This window comes from Atractosteus spatula, chromosome 8, assembly GCF_055471065.1.
Source record: "Atractosteus spatula isolate fAtrSpa1 chromosome 8, fAtrSpa1.hap1, whole genome shotgun sequence".
NCBI classification, from domain to species: Eukaryota; Metazoa; Chordata; class Actinopteri; order Semionotiformes; family Lepisosteidae; genus Atractosteus; species Atractosteus spatula.
Window position 1 is genome coordinate 21,139,340 of NC_142713.1, and position 27,776 is coordinate 21,167,115.

At 36.2% G+C, this 27,776-nt stretch overlaps 1 protein-coding gene across 3 annotated transcripts; it reads left to right on the forward strand.

The window, feature by feature from the left end:
- Positions 1-26,252, forward strand: dcn (decorin). Of its 3 annotated transcripts, none has more exons than XM_088924069.1 (8): positions 1-297; positions 13,363-13,608; positions 15,556-15,668; positions 17,204-17,417; positions 18,497-18,610; positions 18,930-19,023; positions 24,171-24,309; positions 24,632-26,252. In XM_088924069.1, exons 2-8 carry the CDS (start codon positions 13,404-13,406, stop codon positions 24,830-24,832), a joined length of 1,080 nt encoding a protein of 359 aa, XP_088780195.1. In that variant the 5' UTR covers positions 1-297; positions 13,363-13,403; the 3' UTR covers positions 24,833-26,252. The 3 variants fall into 3 exon arrangements, with proteins under 3 accessions (XP_088780195.1, XP_088780198.1, XP_088780197.1); XM_088924072.1 differs by lacking the exon at positions 1-297 and adding an exon at positions 363-441; XM_088924071.1 differs by lacking the exon at positions 1-297 and adding an exon at positions 3,416-3,586.
- Positions 26,253-27,776: the final 1,524 nt, after the last annotated feature.

Below are 27,776 nucleotides of genomic sequence, written 5' to 3' on the forward strand. Positions count from 1 at the left end.
TGGGTGTCAGCCTGTGTTGTGTTCATTGACTGAGACTGGCCTCTTTTTTTTCTTGTGGTTCCAATTGCTTTGGAAAAGAAGCACAGAGGGAGTTATCTACCAATTGTCATCCATTGAAAAAGGACTAACGGGACCCTCCCTTTCTCTGCCCCCACCTCCTCTTCCAGCTCCACACACCTGCATTGCTTTGGCTGAACACTTTTTTAGTGCAATTACGCCTCGGCCTTGAGAGCTGCACTTCAAAAACCCCCACTGGATTTGGGAAAAAAAACACCCCCAAAAAACAAAAGAATACAGGTATGGTTTCTTGCAGTCAAAAAACATGTTAGGAAGGAGCAGGACTCACCATGCATAGGGTTTTTGGAATGCTGGTAAAACTGTAACTTCTTGCACAGAAAGAGAAGGAGAGCTTGCTCTGTTCCTTGTACAGGGAAAAAAGAGGTAGGATGAAATTTAAATAATGGAGCTGCTGCTTTGTTCTAATGTTCTGTGTTAGATTTGTGAAATGTTAATTGTGTGCAGATTTTAAAAACATTTTATTCAAGCACAGCCACAGCATTGCAACAAAAGTAAATTTTAAAGTAAGAAAATGTTTTATAGGTCTTTGAAAAGAGTGTTATAGATTTTTTTAGATTTTTTTGTGCTTTTTTGTGAAAGGTTGTAGTTAAAGAAAGGAGAATACTTGGCTGTTTCGTGTTCCGAAGTTTGTTACAAATGCTATCATAATCTCATGAGCTAGTATCATATTCCAGTGATCACCTGGTATGTAGAACCCAAGAGGTGGGGTGTTTCCCCTGGAACTGCTCAGGTTGTCAAAAGTTCAGCAAAATGAATTATCTCACTTCAGAGTTATCTGTAATATGTTTTTCTAGATGTGCTTTACTTGTGTTAACAAATGTGAGGCTTGAATATGCTGTTTTTATTATTTATTTCTGGCTTACAGTTATGTGAATAGACAAAAGGAAGCCAAATAGATATAGATATTGTATAAATCAATATTTGAATAAGTGGATGGTTTGTGTTTTTTTATATAAAAGATATTTTCTTAGTATTGGCTCCTAGTATTGTAGTGATGGAAAACCTGTTACAGTTTTAATTGTTTTTTTTTCATGTATGCTTTTGGGATCTTTAAACTTGCTTTTTTAAATAATCCTTTTTTTGCCATTGTTAGAAATGCTGAATTAGGTGTGTCTCATTCATCCAATTATGCATCTTTTTTCTTGTCTCAATGTGAATAGTTTCCTTTCCCTTTTTTACAGCTGCACTAGCCTAAATTGTTATGCCCCCAAGCAACCAAAAATAAAAGGAGCAGCTGCTTTGAAGTAAATGACAAATACCTGGCACTGGTGCCACATTTAATCCTTTAATAAGACAGCTTCCTTTTATTGAAGTGTGCCAGGAAGATAATTTCCTTTTTGAACACAATAATAGTTTTCTCCAATAAGAGATGCATGCAGCACAACATTGGAATTAAGCAAAGCTCCCTCCATATGTGATCTGGCAGCACATGAGTTACATCTGGAAGGTGACTGTTTTGTGGAAACAAACTGCATAGCTCTGACCATTAATTAATCTGTACTTTAGCCAGAAAAAACAGCAGAAAAATGTAAGATGTCTTGCTGAAATAACAACAATTGATCAAACTGAGTGCATTGTCATAAGGGCTTATTTTATAATAAGGTCAATGAGCACAGAAAACAAAATAACTTGAGTTTTGTCTGCATCTACGTATTATTGACTCCAACAGCCTTAGCTTAAGAGTCAAGTACAAGTCTATTGAATTCACCTTTGTAAAATCATAGCCCTGTAGTTTTTAATGTTCAATTTAATACAGAGTTGGCTACTACATACTGTTTTTCATAATGCAATGAAAAGCCTTAATATCATTGTAGAACTCTTTATAGATCTTAAATAAGCTTAAATTCAAACATCTGTTAGTCATTGCTGTTCAGTCTTCACTCATTCTAAACACAAAAAAGTTATTTTAAAACTAATAGTAATACACAGTACATTTGATGTTTTGTGATATGCTGATCAGTTGTACTGAGGCAATGCCCCTGTTCCAACAACTGACCACCCCAGCTGAAATCTTATTTCCAATGTCCATTGAACAGTCTTTCTCTCTGACTGACTGGGGGAATATCACATTGCACATTCATAGAAACCATAGCTCCACCATGAATTACAAGCCAAGGGCTATGTGTTAAAAATATTACAGAAATACCATATCATGAAAACAGTTACTTTTTGTGTTTAAATGTTTTATTTCACTCTGTATTACACTTCAGATATTGTTACACATTTGTTCACACCAAACACAGCAGTTTTAACTCCAACAGATGTTTATTTTCTCTACACAATGTTTTCCCAGTGGGTGCTGTTGCAACACTCCAACATTCCAATACATTTACATTTGTCATTAAATTATGCTTACTGCATTTCCTGAGTGCTGAGAGTGTGGCTGTGTGATCTGTTTTCATTTTAACTCTTAAGCATACCTTTGGCTTGTTGCCATTTCTTTTCCATGGGGATTTTACTTGGCAGAATGCAGAAAATTTATGCAACATATGGATACACCTAAGCTGACGTACGTGTAGTATGGATACAGAGAGTGGAGCTCAATTACACTGCACAAGTAGTGAATGAACAAGTAGAGGTTATTGTCAGGCTGTGGGAACAAAATGTTGTGCATATATATCACCTTCTTCAGCTGCCTTGCACTTTTGCTTCTTTTTTTTCATTTTCAGCAAGGGATTACTGCCATATGGAGACTACCATATCATAAATTGCAGCATATCTCCAATACTGGTTGGATGCTTCTCCAGTGAGAAATACAGGAGAAATATATAATGCCATTGATTTTGCTAGATGTCCATGTGGATGTCTGTGGAGATATAGCACCACACACCCAGCAGCAGTATACCTCTATACAGATAAAGAGTTACAAGTAGCAATGAACTGCTTTCATGTATGCTAAATGGAGCTGAGATCCAGGGGTCATGTTGGTAAACAGTTGGAAGGGTCCTTCTCAGGTTCCAAAAACCACTTTGCAATCCCAACTCTGATGTTGAGGTTGAACAACTAGAATAGGCCATCACACACCATGTGGTGTGTCTTATGCAGCTGAGGTACACCACAACATTTACGAATCAATAGAGGAGCAGTTCCATAAACAGCACAACATACCTCAGACCAAGACATTTCCACCAGCAGTCTGAAGGGGAAATAAAATGTAAGGGAAGACTGAATGTCCTCTCCTCCCCACCTTGCTTTTTTCGTTAGTACTGAGCTTTTTGTGGGCTTTGTATGTTATCAAAGAGAAGGAGTTTCTGGATTGCCACAGCACTTTGAACATCCCATGACGTAAGATCCTAGAATGTAGTTGTTATTGACTCTGGCATCTTTTGGATACAAGTGCCTATTTCTTCTTGCAGGGTTTGAAATCAGACAACTCTCCCTTGCAGCCTGAATTATAACACAAGAAGAGTTCCATAGCAAAACATTCTGCCCTGATGTGTTTAGTTGAGGTCCAAGGAACTCACCCAGCTATTCCTTGCAAGACGTTCTGATAGCACCATTTAATAGGGTAAGAAAACCAGACTCCCACAATCTTCTAATGAAAAGAAGCATGTACTGCTTTGAACAGATTCAGGGGCAACTATGATCTTCTTCAAATTTGGCAAACAAAACTGGACGTAGTGTTCTAAAAAAAGTTCCTGTATAATTTTAACATAACTAATATTATGTTGAATTCTGCACTTTTTACATGTGTTTTGTCATTTTGGTGGTCTTGTATATTAAATGACAGAAAGAACATTGTCTGTATGAAGACAGCATGGGTGTACAAAACACCTAATCCTTTTCAAAAGCAGCTCACTCAATCTGACTAAAACCCATATATACTGTATATTATGTAATGTATATTTCTATAACTTGTAAGTCATAATCTCCACTTGCTAAAATAAACACTACTTGCTAGATGTCTGTCCTGTCCTGGATTATATGGAAATCTATTTTAAAAAATCTGCTTCTAAACTTTTTTTCAACTTTTTTATGTGCTGTTCTGTCCATTTTGTTTGCAAATTTGTCAGCTGTGTTGGGTACACTAGTATCTACATCCATTCATCCAACCATTTTCTAACTGTTTAATCCAAATCATGGTCGTTGGGGAGCCAGAGCCTATCCTGGCAAGCAATGTATACAAAGCAGGTGGCAGGATAAACCCTGGATGTTACACCAGTCTGGAACAAGACACACACACAGAAATGGATATACTTACAGTACAACACATAGTTTGAGTAGGTAGCTGTGTTAGTATTCGTAGGTTGCTGCAAAGGAACAAGTAAAGGTTTATTCTATGTTGAAAAGTAAAGAAAAGAAACACAATGTTTCATCTGTGGAGCCTTCTTCAGGTGTCACACTTGTTCCTACTCACAACAGGGCCAATTAACCTACCAGTGTGGCTGTGGACTTTGAGAGAAAGCCAGAGCACCCAGAGGAAACCCAAGCAAACATGGCAAGAACATAAAAACATCACATACCGTAGATAGCACCTCAGGTGCTTAATTGAACCCAGGGCCCCAGTGTTGCGAGGCAGCAATGCTAACCAATGTTCCATCATCCCACCCTGTTAGAATCTACATAATGTATGTAAATCAGAAAATGCAGTGGCTTCAAAATAGATCTCCATGTTACTCTAGTAATTACCTCGTGTCAGTTAGATTTATTTCACTATATTGTAAATCTTAAATATCTATTGTATTAATTTTCCAATTTCCATTTACAATTACAATTTACACTTCAAATTTTAGTGTTTTGATTCAAATGGGAGTCCCTACCTTTATATGTGTTTCATTGATGAAAATAGGACAAACCTAGAAGCCATACCAGAGCTAACATTACAGTTCCTGGGATTATGTGCATCACCCCATTTAATTATGGATCTAAAAGTTTAATGTGGGTGTTACCTCCCCATTCTAGGGCATGGGAATTCCAATGCATTTTAGACCAGGGCTAGATATGTGCAATGTCCTACCAAATGATCCCAGGATCCAGCTAATAACAATCTCATAAAGCTCACACACAATTTGTTCTTGTCTAAAGTGTTGCTGAAGGTTCGTTGGAAGGTTCAACTGTGGTTCAATGTCATGCCGAGAGATTCTGTGGCAGCTTCGTGTTCAACATGCTCAGTGCAGAATGTCACATTAAATTTATAATTGTCAACCTTATTGTCCAAATGGAAGAACCACTGTTCTTATGGGATCTGAACTGAGTTTCCACCTTTGAAAGCACTCAGCCATTATTGAGATGTCTTTGATTAGAATATGGTTGATACAGTGGTGGTTTATGTGTTGTATTGAATATATATATATACTGTATATATTTAGATATACAGTATACATTTTCTAGATATTGAGTTTGGCATGGCTTGTTCAGAAGTTAAATAATGCAGAGCCAAAATTGAGCCTAATGGAAAACCAGAACTGAAAGTTCTTTGCATAGTGACTTGAACTTAAAAACAGTGATGGTGAATCATAGCCAGCTGCTATATCACCCTGCAACTCACAACTGGCAACCCACTGAAGCTAAGCAGCTGTGATCCTGGCTAGTAACTGGATGGGAGACCTCATGGGAAAGCTGATTGCTGCTGGAAGAGGTGTTAGTTGGAGTAGGAAGCACTCATTCTGCAGTCAGTTTGGGTACTGTAAAAATACTAAAAGGGTATTTTTTCTGAAATACTGGAAAAATCACCATCCTTCCCAGATGAGACATAAAACTGACTCTCCATGGTCATTAAAAATCCCAGGGCGTTTCTCAAAAAAGAACAGAAGTGTTAACCACAGTGTCCTGGCCAAATTTCCCCCTGGCCTATACCAATAATGGGCTCCTAATAATCCCCATCTATGAATTGGCTTCATCACTTCTCTTCCCCACTGGTAGCCAAGGCAAACAAATCCAAAGGGAGTCCGTAGGGAAATCCAGGGAGAGCAAAAGTCCATAGCCAGGTAATCCTTCCATGACAGACGAGACAAAAGCTAAAAGCCAGAGCAGGATCCGGCGAAGGGTCGGGAAAATAAAAATGGGTTACAGGGCCAGGCGCTCCAAACCCCGGACCCAGATGGTCAGGACGCCATTGTGAAGGCTTCCGGGCGTCCATCTTCCAAAGCTGAGCCCAGATTGGTAGGAGCATCTGGCTTTTATAGGAAGGGGCTGGAACAGGAGGCAGGTGCAAAGAATGAACAGAAACAAGAAAGAGCCGGAGAGCCCTTAAGAGGAGGGACTTACGATCGTGACATATATAAGTGTAAGGAATTATTATAGCCAGTATTGTCATGGGATAAATATTATAAATGGATTCAACTGCAAAGTTTCAAGGAGGCCCTTCCTCCAACTATATCATAGCCAGAACACAGTCGCTGTCTGGAAACCTGTTTCAGGTTGGGTACACAAGGCTTCTACTTGGTAACTGCAGCTCCTGTCTTGGCAAAATGTATCTTGCTGTTTAGGAAGGAGACTCTCAATAATGCTGGACTTTCTAAAGACGTGCATATTTCTATGACTTTAAACACTGTGTAAAGAAATGGGACGATAGTTAACAGGGACATCTGCAGGTTTACTGGTCTTAGGAATTGCTATGTCAAGGCTTTGTGTTATTCTTCAGACACTTTCCCAGTACTGTGCACTTCTGATATTAGCTTTGCAAGCCCTGCACTTTCTCATTATCCTGGTTCTTGAGAAACTTAGGAGGGACCTCAACACTTCTTTTTCAATACATTTGTTATTCTTTCTTCGTCACTTTCTATAAAGCCATTGCTCTCCTTTACATTATTTACTGATATAGCACTTACATGTCCTTTTAAATGATCATTTACATTGCACCGTATTCAGTTTGTCCGGGTCCGGTTCCCTTTTAAAGACATTATAAAGTGATTAAATCCTAATGTTGTTCTTAATTGAGTCACTATATCAAGTACTCTTTCTTCTCACTTTCTTCTCACTTCAAGTTGTTAAAAATTGGTATCAGATAAATAGAGAATTTATCTTGCGCCTCTAGCATCATTCTTTCTGAAATATAACTATCAATTCTCTAGTGATTACTTACATATCAGACCCCTTTGTACGATTGAAAAGAAGAAAGCTCTGTGTTGATGTTTTTGTATTTACAAAACACGCCTGTATATTTGCAGATATTTGAATAAGTGCATTGGCCATTAATCTGATATCCATTCAGTGAAACACCAAAGGCACATACTGTACAGCAACATCCACCCTTTTTTCTCACCTATACAAACTTTAAATAAAAATTACACTAGGGAGAATGTTTGGTTTGCAAATACTGGATTATCAAGTCCTTATTAGGCAAAATATATAGAAATAAATAAATAGAATAAAATCAAATAAAAATCATCAATAAAATCATTGGTGGTAATAGCAATTTGAAAAAACAATAGTAATATTATGTAGAATTTTACTTATGTAGAATTTATTTAGAATTTTACTATAAATTCTAAAACGTTACACATTTATACCTTAAACTATATCTTACACTTTTACATAAAAAATAATAACTTATAGTATAATCAGCTGTATAGCCCAAATTATTTTAACTCATTGAAACCTTATAAACAGTACACTTCAAAGTTTTTCTTTTACAGTATATTATATATAAACACAGATATAATGCATACTGTGGTAGTTGAAATAATGCCAGACTACCTGAATAAGTAGTTTTGATCTAATATCTTAAATATATGGTATTTGGATTTGTACAACAGTACATATTTAATTAATTATTTATTTTGATCTTAAATAAGATGAATAAGACAGGTCAGTGTCTTCCTCTTGTTTGAAACCCTTTCAGGTTCAACTAGTATGTCTTGAAAACACAGAATTACATCCTGTCCATATGTTTCTATTGTTTCTATCACCCTTTTCTATTGTGGCCATTAAATCAAATGTGTTACTAGTTCTGTCAGTAACAACATGCTTCTGCCAACTTATGCTTGTCCCGGAAGTGATGTAATCAAAAAGATACACCTCTTTTCTGGTGAAAGTTTACTTTAATTTGGAGTTAATTCTAATTATTTCACATAACGTCAGAAGGCACATACATCCTAAAATATTTTCTTCGAATCTGGTGATTTTTTACCACTAACAAAAAATGTAACATGGCAGGAAACAGTAACTTTTACATTTACTTAAAAAGATTTTCAAGGTTTATAAAAACTGATGAAGCTATGCTGTAACCATATAAAAGTTTTCACTCTAAAGCAAGAATAAATCTGAACTAATACTAAATTTAGAAAGACTTAAATAAATGTAAGATGTTTTTAAACCATTCATAGTTCTCTTTCCATATGCACAACTGTATATTTACTCAAACATTACAAAAAGCATGATGTTAAACTTTGTTTCCAGTAATTTCAGTAAAATATCTTGTTTTAATTTAATCACATTATAAATATTTGAAATTATATTGGATAGTTTTCTGTTGCAATAATTTGAGATAAATATATTTTCACTTTTGACTTCTTTATCATAATGATACATTGAAATGTTGAACATTTTAATCTATTGATTTTTCCAAGTTAATTTCTAACTTGCTAATTGTAAATTACAATGTTGGTAACTGGTATTAACTTTTGAGTAGAATGAAGTGGCCTTTATCAAACAATTAATGGGCTATGTAGTTTAAAATTGGTGGAAGGGTTAATGTATTAAACACTTGTACAACTGCACGTTTTCTGGTAAGTGCCCTTTGAAAATATCTGTTCATTACATGTCACGTTAGTCATGAATAAAATACAGGTAAAATTCCTTTTTAACTCTCAAGTCATGATTTCTTAGTGAGTAGACTATGTCGACCTTCCGACCAGACTGCTGGCAGCCTTCTATTTTAGATATGCCCAGGTGAGAGCTGTTAATCTTCTATATACTGTAGTACAGATCAAACCAGGATTTGAAATTTTAAAAATTCTTCTGGAATTGTTTCATTTATGATCATTAGACTTCAGAAATCAGGTTTACAAAGGACTCAAGGTTTAAACATCAGAAAGATTATTTAAGAGGTGCTAAATCAGACAATTTGAATTGTATACAGTATTTTGCAGAATATTATTATCTGGAAAAATAAATGTATCACACAATAGTGTATTTTACTAAGAAGAATATTTTGTGGTAATTATTTGTTATACAGATGGTAATTTAATGAATGAGTAGATTAATAGAAGCTACTAAAAAATTGTCTTTATAAGCTAATACAAAAAGCAAAACCAAATAGTCAAATGTCAACACAGTGAGTTTAATTGAAAAGTGTATTTGTGTGTGGGCATTTTTATCTTTTTCCCCGTTGCAAGTTTGAAAGATTTCATATGCACGTGTCTGGTGAACTGCAGTTGAGGCTATCATCACTGATGATGGTGTCTCAAAAAACACTATAAAATTTTATTCTTGATTGTTTTTGATCTTCATATGCTGGAAATCCTTTTCTGTCTCTTGCATCCAGAGGCCTTTAAAAATGTCTAAAAAAGGTCAATTCTAAATGAAAGGATACAGAAAATAATTATTGACACACTCTGATAATTTGAACATGTGTTACGGCAAAGCAGTGATGGCTTCTTTTCAAAATGATGTCTGTCATATTTCTGTTTACTTAAATGTGTCTACCTAGTAATCTCCTGTCAATACAGTGTAAAATAATTCTTGCATAACTCAATAAAGCAGCTTATTGATTGCACCCTATAATTTCAATGCATGGCGAAAGTAGGCTTTTATGGGTTATACTGTACATATGAATAATGAAAAGTTACAGTATGTCCTGAACTCAGCAGAGAACATAAAATTATACTGATGGAAAATACTGCATATTGTATAGTCTGAAACAACATACAGCTACTTGCTGTGCCATTTTGTTCTCACATCAGCACCTGACCTACAGTAGGTTGTGACGTGCAGGCACTTATTCTCTTCGCTATCTCATCCCACTTTTGTTTCTTCTCGCTGTTGGAAAGGCTGCCGCGTGCCTTAGTCAACAACAACACTCTGTTGTTGTCAGTCTCATCTAAAAGAAGAACAAGCTCTTCTTTAGAAAAGTGTGGTTTTCTTCTCTGGCATGTGTCCGTCATTTCTTTTGCGTTCGTCTTAGAAACGATAGGTGACCGAATGTGTGCCTATTTAGGCGCTTTTCTTAATTGGTAATTAAATTATGATGTCATGTTTACTTTCTAATACTTTTCGCAACATTATTTCATCCCACTGAAGGACCAAGAACGACACCATATATTGAAAGTATTGTCAACTGATTGTTTTTCAATCGACTTGTGCTAAGCGACTTCAGGGGCAGGGCTAACAAAGAAGTACTTTATATTTGCTCGTAAAAGAGGGGTTTAGGGAAAACATTAGAAAAAGTAGCATGTACGTTACGTATGTACATCATAAAGTTGCTCGTTAATCTCTAAGATTCATCATTCTCGGGAAACTCACCCCAGATTGTCAGAATGGATTTTAGTAATTTTAGCTTCATACAGTAGTTTAACATCCATTGCATATCACAAAAGATTCCTATGAATTGGACTATCTGGTCGTCCCCATATTTTTATTCCCATAAAAGTAACTTGTAAGCAGGAAAATAATAGCACTGTCAGATTCAGTGATATACAGTATGAAAAGACATTCTGTACTACTACTACCACTACATTTTTTATCCTTCAAGATGACATAGTTTGCTGACAGTAAATCAAGCATGAAGATCTGTACTATCTATGAATGTGGGTTTAAAAACACTCAAAAAACCTATTATATGACAGCTCATATGCAAATAAGTCTGAACTGTCATACAATAGGTTCTGAACTGTTGATTTCCTGAAGACTGCAAATGGATAACAGAGATTAAAAAGGTTTTATTGTGAAATCACTCAAACACATTAAAAGCCTGTTAGAATGAGACTTTATCTAACATGGTGCCAAATGATAACCTTATTGAGCTGCTTTAATTAATTTCATTTGTTTTGATAAACTCTCCTTCTCAAGAGGGATGTTTAATACAAAGGGAAAGTGAAATCTAATATTCCTGTTTGAGGCTATTTACTACATAGGAAAATTCATGATATCTGAGGCATATACTATACACATGGGAAAGTTCCTCATGCAAAAAAGTAAGCATGATCAAAGAACTAAGCATTATCTAATGTTAGATTTAAAATATATAGGTAAATAATCACATTATGCAATTCATACAGAAAATGGGGAAATATGTTCTGAGGGGTATTACAATGGAGCTAATGCTATCCATTTTTTTTTCAGTCTCATTTATTCAAACATGCTCAAAATACATGCATGCTCAAGGTGTCTATGGGTAAGATACAGTAGGTTACAGTAAATGTCAGCAAGAGACTACAGAACAAATAATAAAATATGATGATTTCCAATTTATTCAGACCCAAACTCAACATTTGGTGGAACCAAATTGTTACAGGAATTACAGTACACTTGTCTTTACCAACTTTGTTCTCTGGTTTGGAATAATTTTTCCCCTTTTTTTGAGGGAAATTAGCTCAAGGTCCCTCAAGTTACTTAGGAATCATTTATAGATATCAGCCTTTGAGTCTTTCTACAGATTTTTAATAAGATTTATGTCAGAACTTTGATTAGGCAGCTCATGGACATTCAATTTCTCGTACTTAAGCTACCCCAGTGTAAGTTTGACCTTGTGCTTTGGATCATTCTCCTACTCTAAGGTGGATTTTTGACCAAATTGTAGGTCTGAAGCAGGTTTTCCTTCAAGATTTGCTAGTACTTTGCTCCACATAATAATAATTATAATAATTGCTTATACTTATATATCGCTTTTCTGGACACTCCACTCAAAGCACTTTACAGGTAATGGGGACTCCCCTGCACCACCACCAATGTGCAGCATCCACCTCATGAATCTTGACAAGCTTTCCAGTCCCTGCAGATGTGAGGCAGAACTAATCCAATGCTGCTAGCACCATACTTGATAGTAGGGATAGAGCTGACTGGGTTGTTGGGTATGTTGTTTGTGTTAAAAATGTACATTTAGTATTTCAATTAAATAGTTCCAATTTTGTTTTGTCAGATGAGAAAACACATTTTGTGATAATTTTGCATTATCACTTAAATACTTTCCATGCAGGATTGGCAATGTTGTTTTTTTTCAGTAGTAGCTTTTTTCTTGATACTCTGGCATATAAGCCAGCTTTGCCTCATCAAGATTTTCGCCCACCTCAACCATTGAACTCTGTGAACTTTTTCAAAGTCTCTGTTGGATTCACAGTTGCATCCCTAACCAGTTTCCTCCTTGCCCAGCTGCTTAGTTTGGAGGAAGAGTCTGATATAGTTATAGTCTGGGTACTACAATACACCTTTTTATTAATGATGACTTCACTGGGTTCAAAATTCTTTGAATTTTTTTAGTGTTCTTTACAACCTTCAACATTTTCCAATTAGTTGTTTTGAAAGTTCATTAGACTTTATGGTTGAATCTTTGCTTGAAATTCACAACCTGCCTGAAGGACTTTCAGAAGTAGATTTATTTGATTTGAAACCATGTAAATTACTTTAATTGCAGATAGTGCCCACTATATGAATATTCAGCTTTTAACTGTAGTTAAACAGTTAAAAGTTGAGTAAAAACCTGTAGCAAATATATTCCGAGCAGGTAGAGTTAACTACCTGCCAGCAGCCATATCACTCTGCAACTCACAACTGGCAGCTCACTGAAGCTAAACAGGTGTGAGCCTGGTCAGTACCTGGATGGGAGACCTCCTGGGAAAAACTAAGGTTGCTTCTGGAAGAGGTGTTAGTGAGGCCAGCAGGGGGTGCTCACCCTGCGGTCTATGTGGGTCCTAGTGCCCCAGTGTAGTGACAGGAATAGTATACTGTAAAAGGGCACTGTCCTTTGGATGAGACGTAAAAGTGAGGTCCTGAGTCTCTGTGGTCATTAAAAATCCCAGGGCGTTTCATAAAAAGAGTAGGGGTGTAACTCTGGCGTCCTGGCCAAATTTCACATTGGCCCTTACCAATCATGGCCTCCTAATAATCCCCATCTATGAATTGGCTTCATTACTCTGTTCTCCTCCCCACTAATAGTGAATGTGTGGTGAGCGTAGTATTATTATTATTAACTCTTAATAGGCAGTGACCACAGTCTCAGGACCATAGGCTCTCAGAAAGTCTGTCTTGCAATATCACAAAAAGCAAAGAATGTCAACCAAAAAACATTAGGTATATTAGAACGGAGAACTGAATCCAAAATTCCGATAGACATACTGTTTGTTATCATTTTGTTGTATACAGATGTAAATATTAATGTTATATACTGTTTTTTGTTTTTTTTTGCAGATATCATTCTAGGCCTAATCAACATCTGCATTGACAGAAACATGAAATCAGCGTGTCTTTCTCTGCTATTGGTCACAGTTTGCTGGGCTCTGCCCTTCCGTCAGTCAGGTTTTCTTGATTTCATGTTTGAAGATGGCTCTGGAGATATCACCCCAACTCCAACTCTTGATGTACAAGCACCTGCTGGACCAGTTTGTCCCTTCAGATGTCAGTGCCACCTTCGGGTTATCCAGTGCTCTGACTTAGGTAAGCTAGTCATATAAGAATATTAATTTTTGATACCATTCTGTTAAAGATATATACAATACTTGTAAATTCTATATATAAATGTATGTATATGTTATATACTCCAGTGCTCTGAAAAATTGATGTTCTACAATGATAGAGTATGGATAGTTATAACACTGAAACTACACAGAATTTTGCAGATCTGCGAGTTCATTTAAAGATTGAATATCCATGTTAAAAGAGCCTTCATTGTCTAAAATGGAAATTGCTCAACTATTAACGTAATTCAACATGGTGGCAAAAATCCTAATTAAGATGGAATAAGGGAGTAATTTGAACTTGTTTACTTTACCGTCTTAAATGGCAGAGAAAACAGCAATCTCAAGCATAAGAATGAGACTGTTGGAAACCCTCCTCTTTTGCAAGGAATGAGCTAGGGAGCTGCCTTCAGATTGATGGTGGAGTGAAGGGAAGGACGCGAAATGATAATGCATTAGTGGGTGTGCTAGAATCATGACACTTATATATACAGTAGGTGAGCAGGAAAGCAGTAGTGTAGGCTAGGTTGACTCCCCCCTGATCTTTCATTTAAAACTCCATTAAGTCCTATTTGGAGCTACAGTTTGTGATTTAGCAAAATGTAAGTGTGGTAAATTTAGTTATTTATAGGTTTTATGTCTATCAGTTTACTATTTACAAACCTTTCACTATTCACAGAGAATATTTGTCCGATCAATTTTAAATGTATTTTATTTTGGTGGTACAGGAGCACACGGGTTAGCATCATTGCCTCAAAGCACTGGAGCCCTGGGTTCAATTCCAGACCTGGGGTGCTATCTGTGTGTAGAATATTCTCTGTGTTCACATGGGTTTCCTCCGGGTGCCCAAGTTTCCTCCCACAATCCAAACACATGCAGGGAGAACAAATAAATTCCACACAGATAGCACCCCAGGTCCAGAATTGAACGCAGCACCCCAGCGCAGCAAGGCAGCAATGGAGCAATGCAAAACAAAGATGTCACCGTGCATTATATATTTTTTCTATTAAATAATACAAATTTACCCTGTTATTGTTATTGTTTTCCTCCTCTTTCATGTAAGTCTTACAAGATTGCTATTTAGTAATTTGTTTATTACAGAGAGTATAAACAACAAACACAGTACAACATTCTCTATCTATGGCTGGCAACAGGGAAAATATTTTTTTCTGATTGTGTTTTCAAAAAGCATAGCTATTATAAGAAAAAGTGAAACAGTTCATACAGCTCTTATACACTTAAAAAACAGGGGTGGGGTTTGAGGTTGGAACTGGGTATTAAGCTAGGGAGCTGCAAAAGTTAGGAAGTTCCATTACCACACATGAGTCATGCTGCAGGATCAAAGAAGATAGTTCCCAGGGGCAGCTCTGAATTAGACAATCTTAGACAATGCTGTCTTCTATGCACCTCAGCACAAATCTTTTCTACAGACCTTCTAGATTATGTTTATTGTCTAAGGGCAGGAGGGCTGCCACTGCATTTTTTTCAGTCAGAAGGCCAATGAAATCAGCCCAAGTGTTCAAGGCCTCATTTCAGGTTTCAGGAATGGTCTAATTCAAGTTATATTTTAAAGGACAGTAAAAACAAATACCAAAAGGACATTAGCAGCTTTTTCTTTTATTTTTGAATAGTGGGAAAGCCTATAGTATCTCATTCTACACATTTGAAAAAAAAATATTTACTCCAGTCACTTCTATAAAACCATAACTTTAGCCATAACTTTAGTTTTTAAATTTATTTTTACACATGATAATGCATTTTGAGGGCATTTTTTATTTCCATGTGTGCCACTGGATGAAAGTATCTACCTGTCTCCATCCAAAACTTTTAAGATCCCTTAATCTCTCTGTTTTACTCATATGTGAGCATGTAAGGTACATTTGGTAATATCAGCCTGTGTTTTAACTTATTGTTTTATTTTCTATAGGTCTGAAAAATGTACCAGAAGATATTCCTTCGGATACATCTCTCTTAGACTTGCAGAACAACAAAATCACAGAAATCAAAGAGAATGATTTCAAGAATCTAAAGTCTCTGCATGTAAGTATTGCATGTAAGCGTTTTGACTTGCTTTCTGTACTCTGTAACAAATGGTATCATTGGTATGGCAACTGAGATGAAAAGGAGCAAAGGACACTGAAATTTACTGAAGTTGTATTTCACTGCCTGTTACCAGTGAGTTACTTAGCTTGTCATTGAAGACACAGAGATGAATGGACCAAATTAAGAGTGGACACATCAGAAGGTTGTAAATTTAATACTTTATATTGACCTTTTTATGTTTTTTTGTGTGTGTGCGTTTTGGCGTACAGTGCAATACCCAACAGGTGAACCTATTAGAACTCCATACATGAGCTTTGTGTTCTCTGTACCTTTACATCATTGTACCTCCTGTGGCTACTAGTAATCAAACTCTTATAAACATAAGCTGACCAACACTTAAAATACTTAATGGTACACAAAAGGAGTGGTGGATTCTAACCAATCCTAGTCCTGTGGCATTTCAACCATTGGTTACACACAACCTCATTTTCCTGTCTGGCCAGGTGATTGGATGACTGTGGTGTACAGTATATACAGGAAGCTCATTTAGCATTCCTGTTCCCCCAAAGTCACAAGAAGTATAATTGATTCTTCGTTAAAGTGTATAAGTCTTTAATTTTTTCCCTTATACCTGTCCATCTTGCTCAGCATACCTTGTCTAAGAGCATGGGTGCTCCCCTCTGCAGCTGCCAGGCATAAGGATTCTATCTAGATGAATGACTGATTTGTGCCCCATCCACAAAGTTTCACAATCAAACTGGAGAAGAACCACCTACTACCAGAGCAGTGGACTATATTCCTGCTTCTACACCTGAAGTCCCATATCTTCAAAACCCCCTAATGCCCCAATGAGATCACTTCTGTTATGATGTGCCTTTCCCATTTTAGTCTGAGGAGAGTGCTAATTACACTATCTGAGTCTGATGATATAGTAGCTCCCACACTGGCCCTACTCCTATGTCTGCTCCCATTTGCTGAAGTGTGCATATGTCAGCACCCAATGCATGACAAACATGGTTGTGCTGTACTATTGCTGGAATGCTCTCCTGTCCAGAGAAGGCCCCATAGCTTTGGAGTGGCATGTTTATTTGTGCTTGCATTGGGAAGACAGATGTAGGTTTCTTTTTTACCTTGCAAGAGTACAATCACTGCTGTCTGGTTCTCAATCAATGACTCATATATCTCCAAAGCTATGTGGAGAAAGTCGAGAGAAAGCAGGTGCAAGTCAATATGTGGCTGCCTTTTTGGACTGAGAGATTGGTCCTGGTTTGCATAGATTTCCATATCTGATGCACAGAAATCTGAGTCTTGGACATACTTATGCCAATATTTACATCCATCTTAAAGAAGCATTTTATGGCAATGTTTGAGAAAGATATTAAGAACTTTTATTAATGGATTGTTTACTGGTCACTTTTAAAGGTGACTATATTAAAATGTCGAATCACTGCATTTAGATAAAGTTAAATAAGAGATATTAAGATAACTATTTACAAGCTAATGTGTTTTTGCATTCTATGTGTTCATCCAAGGCACTGATTCTTGTCAACAACAAGATCACCATTATTCATCCCAAAGCCTTCGTGCCTCTTATGAAACTGCAGCGCCTCTACCTCTCAAAGAACTTGCTGAAAGACATGCCAGTCAACATGCCCAAGAACTTGCAGGAGCTGCGTATTCATGAAAATGCAATCACCAGAATAAAGAGATCATCATTCGAAGGAATGGTCAACGTTATTGTTATGGGTAAATAAGTATATGAAATGCAACTACTCGAGCAAGTATTAAAACTGAAAAGGAATAATGACATCTAAGAATCAGCTTTGTGAATGTTTATTCAGAATTTTAAGTATAATAGTTTTGACTTAACCTATTTGGTTAAGAGACAGCACCCTGACAGACCCCCATTCAGAGAGAGGAGTTAATCAAACTGCAAAGCTGAAGATGGGATGGAAGGGGGATTTATGGGACAAACTGAGAAAAAGACATGTTTTTTGTGAGATACATTACATATAGCTATCATCAGTTATGAATATGATTTAGTTGAGTTAAATCGAGTAGTTTGTCATTATTTCTCCAGAACGTCTGTTAAGAACTTACATTTTAAACAAATAACTCTCAAATCTCTTAATTATCCAGCATTAAAAATTGTTTTTTGTATGTGGTTTTCTAAAATACTCTTCAGTTTGTATGCTTTCTGAAGTTTGAGTTTTTTCATGTTACTTCAGAACTGGCTTAGTCCCAAGCATGAGAGAATTTTTCCATCTGAAGAACAGAGCATCAGAGAAGTTCCAACATCAAAAACTGATGCCTAGTTTTACTTTAACAAATAAGGAAAGCACTATAGACAAAGATTATAAGACATTTTATATAGTGTAATATTTTTGGGAAGGAGTAAACTTAATGGTAACATAAATGTTGCCCTTGAGAATACAATTATTTTGATAATACAAGGTATTTACAAGAGAGACCATAAGAAGTAGTAGAGATATGGAGGAGGGCTTTCCTCAAACACATTTAAATGATTTACCTCATATTACTGCACATTCTGAGGAAATTTACATTTATTTATAGTGAAAAACTTAGATTAGATGAGACCTATAGATTAGCATGTGCATACAGAGAAAATATGCACAATTCTGTTTATGGAATAAATATGATCGAAGATAAGTCTTTAAAATAATTTTGAATATTGTACAACCAACCAAAAAGAAACACTGAAGTCCTCATTAAAACTGAAACTGAAGGACAAAAACATTTTTTTTTTAAATCTTATTGAATGTTTACTGAGATGTATGTTGTTGTTTCGTTTTTCCTGTATACAGAGCTTGGCTCTAATCCACTGAAGAGTGGAGGAATAGAAAATAATGCTTTCCTGGATCTCAAAAGGCTGTCATACATCCGTATATCAGATACCAACATCACCTCTCTTCCTAAAGGTATAAAGATTAATAAATCTACATGGTATACTTTGACCTACTTGAGATTTACAAATACTGTAAGTATAGTAATTAGAACATAGTATTAAAAACTACCATATGTTTATAGTAGAAATCAAAGTTTGAGGTGTTTTATGATCTTGTTTTGTCTTTGTGGATATTAAATATATTTATTGACATTTTTAGGAATAAGCAAAAGTATTGTATTACCATCTGCATATGATAAAAGTGTATAATGTTTTATAAATCAACGTACAGCATACTGTACATTATTTTCCTATTTTGTACAGGTATGTTAATATTTTGCCTTTCGTCTTAGGTCTTCCTAGTTCCCTGTCTGAGCTCCATCTGGATGGCAATAAAATCTCCAAAGTAGATGCTGACACTCTAAAGGGACTCAAAAATCTGGCTAAGTAATAATATATTCTTGAAACTGCATGCTTTTGAGTACTCATTTCACCCATTTCAGTAATGAGATCATTTTTAAAATAAATATGAGACAAGAGTTTGATACAAATATGCCACCATTTGAGTCTTCAATTTCTAATTTTATGTGCTGAAGTGAACTGTAAAAGAACAAGACTACTCCTAAATTCACCTTAACCTAAACTTCACCTAAACACAAAATATTATTTTAAGCAAACATCTACAGAATGTGACTTTCTTAATTGAAGTACAGATGTGTGAACTTTCCAGATTCTTACTACTTTGTGTAAATAGATATTTTTTAAAATATTTGCTCAGTTATAACTAAAAAATAAAGAAAAATGAAAAAATAATAATATGAAATGTATTATTATAAAAAAATTTAGAACATAAGTTTGAAAATAAGAGGAGGACATTTGTCCCATCTGTTTTGTTAAGTTTGTCAATGCCCTTGAGTTTTTTAAGCACTTGGATCAGATCCCCTCACAGTTCTCTGTTCAGGATTAAAAACACTCTATTTGCCTGTCAGTAAAGGTCATTCATTCGTGCACTGGGTGTATCTGGTTGCTATTTTCTGAACTTATTAAAAAGCTGGAATATGTTTACATCTTGTATCTTGCTGATAAAAAATGTAAACAAAATTCTAAATAAAAGTCTTGCTACAATCATTGAGTAGCTTGAGCATAACATCCCTTGTTTGAATGAAATTATACTATTTTAACTATTTATTCTAACATTACTTTTATTGGTTCCCCACATTGCCTAGAAGGTGTAAATGATGTGTTAATGTAAAAAATAACAATTCATAAATAGCTTCTTGGTTCAGTGTTTACTTTTATATTTGTAGTTTTTGTAGTTTTACTACTTACATGGACAATTGTACACTTGTTTAAATTAAATATTATTTTCCATTATTTGCCCATTCTCAAATTTGATCTTCTAATTCTTTGTAAGTTTTTAATTGTATTCATTCAATCCTTGTAGTTGGCATCATTTATTAAATTCATATATCAATCATTGATATGGCTTTTAAAATGAAAGTTCCAGAGGGATGACAACAGCCAAGTTCAATCAGACTCAGCTGTCAGTAATTTATAATCAATCTTCATGTCATTTCCTCACTTAAACATTAGAAATACTACATAGAAATACTACAAGTGAAGCCCTTCTCTCCCTCTCTTACTTCTTTTGCATGGTCACTGCTATGAATCTTACCTGTTTCACTGACACTGCAGCCTCTGCTCTTTCACAATGGATTTTCAAATTTTCTGCTCTGACAAAAAGCTTTTTTCTCAGACCAGATATAAAACAAGTTTTTGAGCCTAGTCCACAACTGCTACATTGTCTAGGTCCATTGCTTCCGAACCTCAGCATGCTTCAATGCGTGGTTCTCAGTGTCAAGCATCTATGCCTCAATATGAATTAAGATCTGTAGCAGCCATTCCATCAGATTCAAAACATCAATCCTCTTAACCATCTCCAGCTAATTCTCCTGCAAATCCCAGCTGCTCCAGTCAAACACAGCCTTGCTGTAAAATTTGCAAATCCTCTACTCTCCATTTCAAAACTTCTCCTGCTATCAGAAATTGGAACATAGCAGGACTTCAACAAATTCTTCACAGACATGAAATTCCATTTAAAAGAAATTATTGAAAGAAGGAACTGTTTTCTCTGTGCCTTTCCATGATTCACAATGAACAAGTCCCAGTCTTCCAACAAACCTCTGTGGCTCCTGATGATGTTACTTATGATGCTACATGCCACAAGGACCTTCAAGCTGCCTGTGCCTCCATGTACTTAGTTCCTCTATGTGTCTAGTGCATCTACAGTACCTCTTCAATTTTAGTGTATTCTTCCTCTCAGTTAGACCAACTTGTGTTGTTTCTTGTAATTTTCTCCCTGCTCAGTCTTTTTCAAGGTCTCAAACTCCTCAGCCCTAGGTCTTTCTGGCATCCGAAATTTGGCTCCACCAGTAGGAGTGTTACAAAAAATCTCTCCTGTCCCCTGTCATCCAAAATAGCTCAGTGGAAGCCCCCTTTCCTCATCCTACCCATTCTATAAAGTTTCTCTCATGTACACCCACCCTTCAATTTCTCAATTCTCTCATCCAATGTCCTTGATACAGCCAGCAATTTCCCAATTTCCAATGACCTCTCTTGCAGCTCCCATATACCAGTTTCTCCTTCCTTACAATCACTCCTATCTCTGCTTATGAGATGTTTATTTCACTTCCCGTTTCCCTCTCTCTCAAACAGCAAATCTGCTGAGGTGCAGATGTCAATCCCGCACATCTTCTCTCATACTCCACTGACTTCTTCCAAGGCAAAACTGTAGACTGTGGTGTTCTTTCCACCACACTTAAATCTCCTGACCCACATTCCTTTTCCAACCTCACAATTTCTGAATTCTGCCTTCACTTTCATTATTTTCAGAGATATCATATGTTCAGTATTTCCAAACTGTCCCCAAGAATGGGAAGATTACATATATATTATATTGGATCTATCCATCAATTTCAGGGGTTCACCTTTTTTCTGAATACCTGAATACCATAAACAATTTTCTGCCAGAGCTGCAGCCCGTTAGCTCCAGTGGAACCAACAGTCTTACTGGCGATCCTGGATACTGACCTTTACTCTTATATTTTCACTCATGTTACAGCACTATCCTGCACAATTTGCTCTTCACAATCCCATTCTACAAACCTCTGCCCTACAGCTGTCACCAAGATTGTCTCCCATCCTTTTACCTTTTCCCCCCTCAATCTCTCTCTGTTAAGCAACAAGTCTTCTTTAAACCAAACCACGTCGGAGATATTTATGTCATGCCCTCTGCAGCCAGAGGGTGCTCCTACTCTGTCCTGTCCCTAGTTTCCTGTGCCTTGCTGTCCTTCCAGTGTCTCTCTGTCTGGGGCTATTTATTTCTGAGTCACTCATTCACCTTCGCTCAGCATTGACGTTTGGATGTCCTGAGACCCGCCTAGCACTAGGTCACCCCACATCTGCTGCCTGAGGGCATTGGTTTCTATATGACTCCTGAACTGCTGAGCCAGGGCTAATCCCCCATTCTGCCGCTGGGTCTTTTTCCGCTCTCCTGCCATTCCACGGTTTGTTCCTTCAGACATCCGTGACAATTTACCGTTGTCATATTTTGTTAGGTAGAGGACATCTAGTCTGTAACAACATTTTGTTTATCTTCTTGCCAGTTTCTTCACTTTTACAGTTTCTGCTGTGAAGCTCGTCATTCTTTTGCTACCCCCTCTGCATCATGTACCCCAAATAACCACTGATTCATCTCTCTACTGCAATTAGCCCAAGCTGGCTTCTGAATTTATCCATTCTGGATTTAGTCATTGTTTACTTGGTGGCCTTTCATTTGTTTTTATCCTGGCCTGTCTATCCTCTCCACTGCTCCTTTTACCTGCAAAAACTTGTGATCAGTGACCTCCAACCTCAAGTCCATTGACACCTTTCTTGATTGGCCCTTTTGTTTCACCTCCTTTTCCCACTTACCATATCAGCCTTATTGCAATCACAATTCTTAAATATTCTGGTCTGATAATTGACCTGTCTACCCCCCGTAATTCTTTTGTACCAAGCATCAACAGCCAATTCCCTTCATTATGGCACCATTGATCATGCCATTTCGCTTATTAAGAAAGCAGGAGCAGGAGCTATATTTAAGATTTTCTTCAGATTGTCCTCCATCCTTATTAAGTTTAAGCTTTGTTTTGTGCTGACGAATGTTAAGAGTTAACTTAAATGGATGTGTTAACTGATTTTTTTCACTGCCTTTGACGATTTTTGAATACTTGAATCAGATATCCTAATAAGCTTTTCTTTTAAATTAAAAACATTTGGCTATTTTAGCCTTTTAGAGCAAGACATTCCTTTTAGCTCAGGAATAAAATTGGCCACTCTTCTCTAAACAGATTCCAGATGTCTTATTTGTGGTAACAAAAAATGGTGACCAAAATTGAATACGCTATTATAGTTGAGATCTTATTTGTACCTAATAAAATTTCAATATCCCTTTCTTTAAATTATGCACTTTTAAATATATATTCCAACTCCTGTTAGCTTTTCAATGTATCATAACATTGCACACAAGGTTTAAAATACTAAAAAAAAACTTTTACTGTATGTACCTGATTGCTGTATCTTTGATTAATTTTTCTTCTTGATTTGTTTAGTAATATGTTGTTTACTTATGTAAAAATACATTTTTCTCATATTATTTTACACTACAGTTCAACTTAACCTGTACTAATAGTGTTTTTTGTGCCTTTTTTGCATTCCTGCATTGTTTAAAAGGTGAAAATGATGTGCCAATTTAAACACCTGTATCTTTATTCATAGGTAGCTTCTTCAAGTTTAGAGTTTCCCTCTTTTATTTTTGTATATTGCGTGTTTCCATCTCTGCATCCAACACTGTGCACTTGTCCACCTTAAATATCATCTGCCAGATGTTCATGAAAAATCCTTCATGGATATTCATGCATGACCTTCTTAACAGAGTATGTACTAATTGAAAGATGACTTGAAAAGTCCACAGCATGAAATGTTCTGTTTGCACTTGCTCTGTGGTTGTCGAATTTAGTGCTTTTTGTGAATGTAAGTACGAATGTAAGTAGGGCTTTTTGTGTAAAGTGAAATTTTTATTGTCACTGCTTGGTATTTTTAAGATTTCTAAGGTGGCTTTGTCAGCTTTGGCTTTGTTTTCAACTGAAAATTGGATTGTCCAAGCACAGTCTTCATATCAGTCTTTGTTGATGTGCATTATCCATGGAGGATCATGTAACTTTCAGCATGAGCAATTATAACACAAAAATACAGCAGATATAATGCATTTTGAACATCAAAGAACACAACTGAACTATGTGGATATTTTAATAAAGTTAATAAACTAACAGAGCCTAATTGAGCTTTAAACAGAAGCTAGGGAGGAGGACAATCCTAACCTCACCCATTTCAGCTCACCTTAGAATAAAGCATAACTATGAAGTATAAGGTATCCATAGTACCTTCCCAAAGTTTGGCACTGTACTTTTGGACTTTTTATATAAAAGATTACCAGTTCCCATTCCTCTTGATCTAATTTAAACTTTTATCTTTGATTTACTCCTTTTCTTTAGACTGGGTCTGAGTTTCAATGAGATCACAACTGTTGAGAATGGATCCCTTGCTAACATCCCCCACTTGAGAGAGCTGCACCTGGACAATAACCTCCTCACCCATGTTCCCCCCGGCCTGCCAGAACACAAATATATTCAGGTAAAATACAAGACAAAGAGAAGGTCTGGCTTTGAATAAAGAATACAAATCTATTGATGTTGGTTTATGATTTTGGTTTAAAATAAGTCAATCAGGAATTTCAAGCTCATACAAAGCACCTCTAGCAAAAAGAAAGACTTGGAAGGAGCAGGCTGAAGTTTAATTTCATTAGGGTCCAACTATTACAGGTCCAACTATTAGTAATTTAATTTCCTTAGTTTAATTTCTTTTGGACCAAAGCAGGTCCAAACTATTAGGTCCATATTTTTATCTTTTCTTACATCTCGTATTTTGCCCATTGGGGTTTTGTCTTGTTTTGTAGGTTATCTATCTCCATAATAACAAGATTGCTGCAGTAGGAACAGAAGATTTCTGCCCTCCAGGTTACAACACGAAGAAAGCCATGTACTCTGGCATTAGCCTTTTCAGCAATCCTGTGCCTTACTGGGAGGTCCAACCCGTCACCTTCCGTTGTGTCTTTGATCGCTCTGCCATCCAGCTGGGAAATTACAGGAAGAAATAAATAAAGCCTCTCATTAATCTCTGTTCTGCCCCACCCCCAAATCCCAGTCCTCTAGTTTTTTTAAAAAAAGAGAATCCACATTCGATATCATACTTTTACATTACAAAATTAGAACCTGGCTTACAGCTATAAACATCAATGAAGAAGATTGTAAAAAGAAAATGCAAAAATAATATGACAACTTGCAACACACATCCAACCCTTTGTCTTCCAGCTAAAGAAGCAGATCAATAAAACAAACAAACAAAAAAAATACAGCAGGTACTCGTGCCAGGTTGCAATATCCCTGAAAAAACTAGTCAGCTGTCCTGCTGAGCAGGCTGCTAAAGGGTTAATCTGTGTCTAAAGGTACCCTTAACTAAAGGTGGTATACTTAATCTAGTATTTTATTATCATTATAGTGCTAGTATACTTGAAGTGTATCACTGAGTTACAGAGTACAGAGTAGTGTACTACTTTTCATTTTGTAGATGAGAGAAGTAGAAAGGTTTTATTCTTCCAAATTTCAGTATTTCTTTTCTCTGCTTGCGTTTGTGTTTTTTTCTTGATTTTTTTTACCCGCTTTTTATTTTTCAGAGAACTTTTAGCACATTTACAAATGGCCATTGTAATGTCATTTAAACCAAATCTAAGATAATTGCAGTTTTTAAAGCTATAGAGTAAACAACATATTCATAGCCAATGACGCATCATCCCAAAAAAAGGAAAACTATAAGCATGCCTTTTTATTTTTCAGCAAAACATGACTGATGGACTGCAGAGCTGATCATTTTTAATGTTGGGAGCAGAAAGGTGGCTCATCTCACCCACCATTCTCATGTTTGAATGTTCTATGTATAGATACTGTATATACAACCTGTATAAACCCCTTCTTGCTTTCAAGCACCTACAGTAGTTCAAGACTTAATATATCATCAATAAAAGTGAGCTGTGTGGGTTTTGAGTGGTTCCATTTCAGGAGTCTTGAGCCAAATAAAAATTATAGAACAACAATAGCTTCACAAACATGTCTATGATCCACAATGAAGACAAGTGTTAGGCTTAACATACAGTAGCTGTTATTTTCTACATATATTTCTACATATGTTTTATCTTTTTGTAAAAGATGACAACATAGCTAATCACAGAGACATTTAAAAAGAGAGTTTACAGTAATGAGCTCTCTTCATCATTAGGCTTTTTGTGTTCAAATGAATTGTCAGAATTCGTAAGATTTCATTATAGATGCTGTAATAGCTTCTGGGAACTGAGCTCATGCCAACACACTCATCCTGATCATTCAGTATTCAGACCAAAGTTTTACAGGGGAAAGAACAAAACCATCATTCTAACATCCAGTGCACAGTGTTTTAAGGTTACTAACCCAGTTCAACATTAAAATTTATCGTTAACAGAATAAATGAATAGTCTTTATCACAAACATTTTTCTGTCTTTTTATATTTTTGTTTAATATAAAATGACACAGTGGTTAGCATTGGTGTCGTGCAGTAGTGGGGCCCTGGGTTCAATTCCGGACCCGCGGTGCTATCTGTGCGGAGTTTGTATTATCTCCTCATGTTCACGTGGGTTTTTGCCATATTATCAGGTTTCGTTCCATAGCCTAAAGTCTTACTGACAGGTTGATTAGATTCATGGAAAACTAGCACTTGCATACGTGTCTGTGTTTGCATCTCTGTGTGGCCTGCGATGGATTGGCGTCCCATCCAGGATGTATCCCACCTTGCACCTGTTGTTCCAGCTCCAGCTCCCCACTGTATTAGATGAAGTGATTGAAATCCAGTCTTTCTATCTGCAGTGTAGTTGTTTAGTAGAAAATAAATCTTCAAGAATAAAAATGGCATGTGAAAACACTTTCAAGACTGTGGAAACCATACACTGTAGGTGATGCATCATAATGATGTTACTATTCACAAAAAGGTATGATTGGCATTAATTTCCCTTCTTTATGAAAAATGGCAATCAGGACTAAACAAAATAATTTTCTAGAAAATTTACTGAAAAGCAACAAAAGCCAAATATAGTACATTCACATACAGCAGTGGTTGTCAAACTGTGGTACACATACCACAAGTGGTACACAGAGTGCCCCCAGGTGGTACACCAGACAAATTTGTTGTGTGCACTGAGAAATTGGGAACTAAAAACTGAAGAATTAAAAAGTATGTTTTTCATCTATAATTTACTTAATCGGTTTCAGAAAGCTTGAGACAGGTTTTCATATTTTCTATTTTCATAAAATTAGTTTGTGAGTCAAATACGCAGCGAACGTATTACGTGGATACAGCTTAGGGTTTTCAAAATATCGCACTTTTTATGTTCATTGGTAAAGTAACATTGATGATGTGAAATGCATAAGTCCCCTCTGCTGCAATAACAGTATTCTCTGTTTTTCTGCTAGATTTTACAAAAGAATCTGTTAATTTGGTTGAAGAACTCTCTCCTTGAATTGCCTTTTTGTGTTTGTCTCAGTCAACATGAGCTTGCAAGTCAAGTTCACCTTTATTTGCCACTGAGATAAAAGTATCAGGCTTACACACCAAACATTCAGCTTCAGCTTCCCATTCTTCTCTGCCACTTCGAAAACCCAGAAATGTATTTTTAAGTTCTGCTGTGAATTTACACTTTCACTTTGGCATTGTGTTTGAGAGTAGGAAAACGAGAAACGATTTTGCTCCCTCATGACATAATCATACACGTACAGGATGCAAACTGAATGACAACGTAAGTCATGATGCGAACTAGAGAAGTTAAGAAATTCTCTTTCTATCTTTATAACTTTTGTTAATTATTCTTCATGGTGAAAATAATGGAGTCGAAATCCCGGACTTTTCTGGATATTTGAAAATTCCCCCCTGATTGAGATATAAGGATCAAAATCAAGGACATCGTCGGGAAAATCCAGATGTATGGTAACCCTATTGTCCACCGACACTAGCTCTTCTG